Here is an 8,914-nt window from a genome sequence, read left to right as displayed (position 1 = left end):
GATCAGTCCTGAGTGTTCATTGGAAGGACTGATGTTGAAGCTGAAACTCCAATACTTTGGCCACCTAATGCAAAGAGCTGACTCATTTGTAAAGATCCTGATGCTGGGAAAGATTGAAGGCAGGAGGAGAAGGGGAAAACAGAGGATGAGATGGTATATATGGCATCACTGACTCAATGGACATGAGTTTGAGTAAACTCCGGGAGTTGGTGATGGACAGGGAGGCCTGGCATGCTGCAGTCCATGGGGTCTCAAAGAGTCAGACACCACTGAGTGACTGAACTGAACTGAACTGAACACCTTTCCTCATGAACAATGACTAGACCTGCATCCAAACTTGGGCAAAATTAAAAAAGCTATTCCCTTTGGCTCCACGTTGCCTTCATCTCTCCTTCTGAAAATAGAGTTGTGCTTCCCTCCCCTGAGATATGTGCCAAGAATCTAATGGACTCCTGTGAGCAATGCAAGGACAGAGGGACAGCCAAGTACATATTTTGCATTGGTTTTCAACTTTTAGAAACAGTAATGCCATACAGAAAGATTTAAGACTCAAAATAAGGTCCCAGAAAGGGAATGAAGAAAACCTTATGATTTATAGGGGGGAAAGGGGGAAAGGAAAAAGGTCAATTGAAATCCTCCACACAGAAGTATGAACTTCTATACCTCTTCAAATCTTTAATTTTTATGAAGAGATTCAATGTAATTTTGATAGAATACAGTCACATTAACATTCTCTAATATATTCTGTAGGCATTGCACATCTTTTAAGTGAATTATTTATTCATTTATCTCCCAGATAATATTCTTAGCATCATTAACACATTTACTCATTTACCCCTCTGTAACCATCTCAATACTCACTCACTTGCTCATGTGCTCATCCAACCATCTATGCAACCCATCAGTCATCCACGTTATAACCCTTCTATAACCCTTGTTGTCGTTTTTGTTGTTTAGTTGCTAAGTCATGTCTGACTTTTTTGCGACCCCATGAACTGTAGCCCGTCCAGCTCCCCTATCCTTCACTATCTCCAAGAGTTTGCTCAAATTCATCTGTCCAAATTCATTCATGTGAGTCAGTGATGCTACCTAGCCATCTCATCCCCTGTTGCCCCCTTCTCCTCCTGTCTTTGGTCTTTCCCAGCATCAGGGTCTTTTCCAATGAGTCGGCTCTTCACATCAGGTGGCCAGAGCATTGGAGCTTCTGCTTCAGTATCAGTTTTTCCAATGAATATTCAGGACTGATTTCCTTTAGGACTGGCTGGCTTGATCTCCTTTAAGTCCAAAGGACTGTCTCTTGTCTTTTCCAGCATCACAATTTCTTTATTCTTCAGTGTGCAGCCTTCTTTATAGTCCAACTCTCATATCCCTATATGACTACTGGAAAAATAGCTTTGACTATATGTACCTTTGTTGGCAAAGTGATGGCTCTGCTTTTTAATATGTTGTCTAGGTTTGTCATCCCTTTCCTTCCAAGAAGCAATTGTCTTTTAATTTCATGGCTTCAGTCACCATCCTCAGTGTTTTTGGAGCCAAAGAAAAGAAAATATGTCGCTGCTTCCACCTTTTTCCCCATCTATTTGCTATGAAGTGATGTAACAGGATGCTATGATCTTAGTTTTTCTAATGTTGGGTTTCAGTCCAGCTTTTTCACTCTCCTCTTTCACCCTCATCAAGAGGCTCTTTAGTTTCTCTTCATTTTCTGCTTTTAGAGCAGTATATACCCACTCCAATGTTCTTGCCTGGAGAATCCCAGGGATGGGGGAGCCTGGTGGACTGCCGTCTATGGGGTCGCACAGAGTCAGACACGACTGAAGTGACTTACCAGCAGCAGCAGCAGAGCAGTATATGCATATCTGAGTTTGTTGAAATTTCTCTCAGCAATCTTGATTCCAGCTTGTGATTCATCCAGCCATTTCACATGATGTACTCTGCATAAAACGTAAATAAGAGGATGACTATATATGCCCTTGTCATACTCCTTTCCCAATTTTAAAACAGTCAGTTGTTCCATGGCTGGTTTTAACTGTTGCTTCTTGACCTGCATACAGGTTTCTCAGGAGGCAGGTAAGGTGATCTGGTATTCCCATCTCTTTAGAATTTTCTACAGTTTGTTAGGATCCACACAGTCAAAGGCTTTCATGAAGTCAATGAAGCAGATGTTTTTCTGGAATTCCTTGGCTTTGTTTATGATCCAGCAAATGTTGGCAGTTTGATCTCTGGTTCCTCTGCCTTTTCTAAATCCAGCTTGTGCATGTGCAAGATCTCTGCATATCTTAACTTCAGAGTCCCCTAATGTCCCAGTAGTATCACTGGAACAGCCCCTTCACTGGTCTCCTTGTCTCTAATCTTTTCTTCCTCTGACTCATTTGCCACAGTGATAATTCAAAAATGTGAATTTTATCAACCCAAGCTCCTACTTCAAAATCTTTACTAGCTTCCTGTTGCTTTCAGGATAAACTTCAAAATAGTTTAGCATTTCATGGCCTCTAAGACCTGACTTCTCCCTGCTTCACCCTCACTATTTTTTCGGTCTGCTCTGCCCTGAAAGCCAGGCTCCAGGATAGTTTTGAACACTCATGATCTCTTCCAGCTCAGCACTTTTTACAAGTTGCCCCTTGGCTCAGGTTGATCATTATTTAGATAACTTGTTCTCACTTTTCTGGTCTCCATCCAGACATTTTCTGATCCTGTCATATAGAAGATTTCTATAATCACCCCTGAAGCCTTATTCTTTCTGTGACACTCAGTGCATTGTATCTGTTTCATTATCTGCCATCCCAACTCTGTGGCCATATCCCTGTCAGGATTGTTCCGTATTAACTGTTGTCTCTCAAGAACCATTCATGCTACTAACACACAGTAGACTCTCCACTGATATTTCTGAATTAACAACAAGCCTGGTAACAATGACTACTTTTAGGAATGCCTGATTATATTCCAAAATGTGTGTTTCCCTGCTGGCTCAGACAGTAAAGAATATGCCTGCAATGTAGGAAAGCTGGGTTCAACCCCTGGGTCAGGAAGATCTCCTGGAGAAGGAATTAGCTACCCAATCCAGTGTTCTTGCCTGGAGAATTCCATGGACATAGGGGTCTGGTGGGCTATACTTCATGGGGTTGTAAAGAGTCAGATGAAATTAAAAGACACTTGCTCCTTGGAAGTAAAACTATGACAAACCTAGACAGCATATTAAAAAGCAGAGACATCACTTTGCTGACAAAGGACCATATAGTCAAATCTATGGCTATTCCAGTAATCAGGTATGGATGTGACAGTTGAACCACAAAGAAGGCTGAGCACTGAAGAACTGATGCTTCCGAACTGTGGTGCTAGAGAAGACTTTTGAAAGTCCCTTGGACAGCAAGGAGATCAAACTAGTCAATCCTAAAGGAAATTAACCCTGAATATTCATTGCAAGGACTGATGCTGAAGCTGAAGCTCCAACAGTTTGACTACCTGATACCAAGAGCCAACTCATTGGAAAGGACCCTGATACTGGGAAAGACTGAGGGCAGGAGGAGAAGGGGGCCCACAGGATGAGATGGTTGGATGGCATCACTGACTCAATGGGCATGAGTTTGAGCAAACTCAGGGAGATAGTAAAGACAGGGAAGCCTGGTGTGCTTCAGAACATGGAGTCACAGAGAGTTGGACATGACTTAGTGACTGAACAACATTGCAAATTTTAGCATTGATAGTTTTAGGTAAACTTAATACATCAAATGGATTTTGGATTATATGAAACTTCAGTTTGTTTAAACACAGAGACTGTGGGACAACGTGTTCACAAATGGGAAAACTGCCCCTCAACTGATATGAAGAAAAGACAATGGAAGAAAGGACTTTGAGATGTCTTCAAGGGGGTGAGGCCATGAGCTTCCATCATAATCTTTCTCCCCATTTCCTTTTCATTATCCCATGTACAATTACTTCTTCTGCCTCTTTCTCCTTATTTAGGCTGTCTCTCAGAGGTGAGGTCTATTCCAGACTATTCTAACCTCTGCTAATTTACAAAGAACAACTAGGGCCTACAGTGTGTGAGGAGGAGGGATGGGAGAAGGGGTTTATAAGGAGACTGGAGGCTGACATGGGCACAGCTGACTCAACTATCTTGATTCCCAAAATACATATTAACGTTGTCTTATCTTTTACTGCCTTTGCCTCAGGAATCTGTCCTTCCTTAGGTTAACTACATCTTTTGTTTTATGTATATGATTTCATATATTATATACTTATTTGTTTCTAAAATCGCAAAAAAAGAAATTATAGATGTTTCAGAAGTTGGATTGGTTAAACTTTTAAATGGTACCCTGTATATATGCAGTAAAATTTCTCTCAAACTGCACAGTATCAAAAAAAGAGCTTGAAACATAGCTTTCCGTGAACAGTAATAGCTTGGCATAGAAACACCTTCATTTATATCAGTGTAAAACAAGACCTTTAATTGATCCTCCCACTGAGTACCTCCAGCACTCAAAGGCTTTATGTCCGTATGTCATAAGTCCAGCACTAAACATTTTAACCAGTCTTTAAAGCAATACTCACCTAAGAACAATGACTCCCACAATTATTGGCACATACATTATTTTAAATAAGTCTAAAATGTGAAAATGGTTTTGTTTCCAATGGAAACAAAATAACCTTGTACAGTGTAAGAACCACTGGTCCAAAGTAAGATTTATGAAGAGACTCATGATTACAAGCAATATGACCAGTCAAGATAGCAAATGACATTTTAAAAAATATTATCAGTTCACATGAATGGAGACCAAGCCAGTAGTAGAAGTTCTATTACCGTAGTGCTTAATTTCTCTGAACATCCTGCTGTGACATAAAATGTTCCTGCATTAAATGCCTTAACCTAACTCCTCAGCTGCCTACCCAGCATAATCAGCACACATTTTGTCATCACATTCCTGGTTGCCAGGGTAATGCTTCATAGCAGAGTTAGTGGGAGAACACACAGGCAAAGCTCTCTTCTCCAAATGATGCTCATTATTCATTAAGCTGCTAGTTTCGATGTTAATCCAGATAATTGTCCTAGAAGCTTCTGCCAGGCCCCCTTCACCTCCTTATTCCTTAGACTGTAAATCATGGGGTTCAGCATGGGTGTCAAAATGGCGTAGAAGAGAGAGATCAGCTTCTCCTGAAGCACAGAAGGGCTGGGATTGGGCTGAATGTAAATGAAAATGGCCATACCATAGCACAGGACAACCACTGTGAGGTGAGAGGCGCAGGTGTGGAAGGCTTTCTTTCTCCCCTCTGTGGACTGGATCTTCAGGATGGTGGAGATGATCCTGATGTAGGACAGGAGGACCAGGCAGAAAGGTGTCATCAGCAACACAATGCTAGAAACCATGATGGCCACCTCATTGGAGGAGGTGTCCACACAGGCCAGCCTGACCACAGCTAAGAGTTCACAGGATATGTGATCAATATACTTGTTCGTGCACATAGGCAACTGGAAGGTGATGGTGGTCTGCACGAGAGAGTTGACAGAGCCACTGACCCAGGATGTGATGGCCAGCCTAGCACAGAGCCCTCCGTGCATGATGACCGAGTATCTCAGGGGGTCGCACACAGCCACATAGCGGTCATAGGCCATCACGGCCAGGAGAACAAACTCAATCCCACCCAGGCCCAGGGAGAAGAATAACTGGGCTGCACAGCTCACGTAGGGGATCCCTTTATGTTCCGCAAGAAAATGCACCAGCATCTGAGGAACGATGCTTGTGGCATAAGAGACATCAACAAGGGAGAGGTTGGTGAGAAAGAAATACATGGGAGTGTGGAGTCGGCTGTCCAGTCTGATCAGAAGAACAACGAGGACGTTCCCCAGCAGGGTCAGCAGGTAAGTGACTGAGAACAGGACAAAGAGAGCGACCTGAGTGGCCCAGTCACTGGACAGGCCGAGGAGAATGAATCCTCTCACCCAAGTCTGGTTATCTGCTCCCATGAAAAAAATGTAAGGATTAGTCTGCAGAGAGAGTCAGAAATAACAGAGTCTATTGAATTACAGAACCCTAAAAATCACTTCTATCAATATATACTGTATGAATTTGGGCACTCCTAGTCAGATGTTTCGGATTGCCCATGGGCCAAGATGACAGGCTGCCTCCTGATGTACGTGGTACCCATTCTGCATCAGAGAACAGGCCAGTACCTTCATAGGACTTAATGTGGTCCTTGAGAGACCCAGTTAAAGCCTGAAGATGGTGTAGTACGATTTTAGGAGCTCCACATCTTTGCCAGCTTACCTCAGATTCTAGGACATGGGAAGGACAGTAGGTGACAATAAGTGAATCTTTAAACAGTGAAGAAAGGCTGGTGGGAAAGTTACAAAACTTACCTTAAATATGTCACCTAGGCCCATCATGGTATAATGATAGATTTATACATTTCTATTATAAAAGGAAATGTTGAAAAGCAGGTGAAAATATCTGAAATCAGAGAATCTAGGTTTGACACCTGATTTTATTTATCAACTCTGTGATTTTTTTGGTTCAGTGGCAAATTTTGTTTATGAGACTCACCAGTACATTTAAGCTCAAATGTAGGTAACTTATAGAGAAAGTACTTTGTAAACCGCTACTTGTAGTAGTACTACAGTAGCGTGAGTATTAGTTGTGGCACGATCTCTGCCTTGGGGTAAATAAAGTAGCAAGTATGATTTTCTCATGAACCCACCAGCCCTCCCCCCACAATTCAGACACAGATAATACTAGAGGCAATTTTTAATAGCACTGAGGGCTTAGGAATAGTATGTCCCTTTGAGAACCTGGGGACCATTTGTCTGACAGGCTTGTCTGTTTAGCCTCAGTGGGATACAATGGGATAGATGATTGTAATTGTATCTTGTTCTTTTCATTTTTCTCCTTTCAACTTGTAGTTGGTAAAGATCTACCGTTTTATATCAGCTCAAAATTAAGGAGATGAGAATATGGATGGTTGACTTTTTATTTACAAGACAGAAAGGGAAGCAAATGCCTGGCAACCTTTCTACATTGTCGAAGGCAGAGAAGGAGGTATGAATTCGTGTAAACGTACAGAGGAATGAGGTTGACTTTTTGCTTTCTTTCATCCAGAAAGTGCTTTTTTCAGTAGAATTATATGCTATAATATCAATTTTGAATATTAATAAGAAGGCATTTACATTTTTAAGAATATTTTTATAGGACTGATTCACTTGTATTATTTCTCCACGCCTGCCCAATTCACTAACTTTCCTTTTCTTTCAGTGCACGAAACAAAGCAGGAGATAAGGCATTAAGAGGGCTTGAGGGAAGAAACAGAGCTGCTTGTGTTATCGGCAAACCCTTAGGGGTTGGGGCAGGGTCTCTGAGCAGAAAACTGAATACTGTCTGAGCTTCAACTCTCTTACCTGTGTGAAAATTAATAAAGGAAAACCCTAACTAAGGAAGTTCAGATAGGAAGTCTCAAGCAGACCAGCAACATAAATTAGAGGATGAATCATCAATTACTAGGGCCCAGAGAAGAATTATCAGTAGGAAAGAATCATCAATTGCGAACCTCAACAGGAAAAGATATACAAAATATACACATTGCATCTCCTTTTAGAAACCGACTACCCCAGCAACTCAGCCAGGGAGACACTGTCATCGCCCTGAATTCTCAAGTCTCTCCAAAAGACTTTGGTTCAAAACAACTCTTCCCAACACCCTCCTTTTTCTCTATAAGCTTCCTCTCCTTTGTTTGTGGTACGTAACAATGGCTTTTGCTACAGCATGCCCTGAATTCCCACTCCTCTTGCTCTTCCCAAATAAACCCATTTTGCTGGTAAAATAACTGCTTTGAGACTGAAAAGCTGTTAAAGGACAAAACAAAGCAAGTAGGTTTAGAAATGGCCATATGTTTCACGATTCAGATTTATACATTTTCCAGAATGTCTACACACCTGCTATCCTCTACTGCTCTGTCAAGACACTTTCCACACCATCCCTCGCTTTGCTTCTCTTCATCATGGTCAGGCTGAAAAGAAACATCTACTTGCCTCAAAAAAGGCTGTCAAATATAATTCTGAAACTGCAAGAAAATATTTAACTTAAAAAAAATTGTGAACTGTTGTTGACTATATAGCAGACCTTCAGCAGAAAGTAGACATTTCTTTTTTTATTTTATTTTTAATATAAATTTATTTATTTTAATTGGAGGTTAATTACCTCTTTTTCTACTAATTTGGCAAATTTCTATAAAGTCTCATCTTGGCTAGATGCTGGTGTTTCAAGATGAGTATTACACTTATCTGTGTTCAAGACCTAAGCCATCTGTAGAGGAAATGACACAAAACACGTCATCCTCACATCATTTTCCCCTCTGGGGTCTGTGCAAGCCACCTGGAGAACAGGCCAGCCAGTGACTCCCTGTGTTCCTCTAACTCATCCAGTACATCTCTCTACTATAGCTTGTGTCTCCTTACAAACACAAATGAGGGACTGGGTCGCCTCTCAGCACAGGTGTGAGCTTCAGAGTCTAATAGTTTCTGTTTTGAATTCATTCTCTTCCACTTCCTGAAGCAAGCCACTTGCCCTCTCTGAGTCTCATAATTCTCATCTATACAGCGTGGATAATATTGGCCTACCGAAAGGATCACTGGTGAAGTTAAGGAGCTGAAGATCCAGCATTGCTATCAGATCAGATCAGTCACTCAGTCGTGTCCGACTCTTTGCGACCCCATGAATCGCAGCACGCCAGGCCTCCCTGTCCCTCACCAACTTCTGGAGTTCACTCAGACTCACGTCCATTGAGTCGGTGATGCCATCCAGCCATCTCATCCTCTGCCGTCCCCTTCTCCTTCCACCCCCAATCCCTCCCAGCATCAGAGTCTTTTCCAATGAGTCAACTCTTTGCATGAGGTGGTCAAAGTACTGGAGTTTCAGCTTTAGCATCATTC

General features: G+C 41.8%; 1 protein-coding gene across 1 annotated transcript; it reads right to left on the bottom strand.

Annotated features, from left to right (window-relative positions):
- Positions 1-5,005: 5,005 nt before the first annotated feature.
- LOC104992124 (olfactory receptor-like protein OLF3) lies at positions 5,006-5,959 on the bottom strand. The gene has a single exon (XM_010844874.1). The coding sequence runs from the start codon at positions 5,957-5,959 to the stop codon at positions 5,006-5,008; it is 954 nt and encodes a 317-aa protein (XP_010843176.1).
- Positions 5,960-8,914: the final 2,955 nt, after the last annotated feature.

Source organism: Bison bison, unplaced genomic scaffold (assembly GCF_000754665.1).
Source record: "Bison bison bison isolate TAMUID 2011002044 unplaced genomic scaffold, Bison_UMD1.0 scf7180017864211, whole genome shotgun sequence".
In the NCBI taxonomy this organism is placed as follows: domain Eukaryota; kingdom Metazoa; phylum Chordata; class Mammalia; order Artiodactyla; family Bovidae; genus Bison; species Bison bison.
Note: the sequence above shows the minus strand (reverse complement) of the source record. Positions and strands in the feature narration are given on the sequence as shown.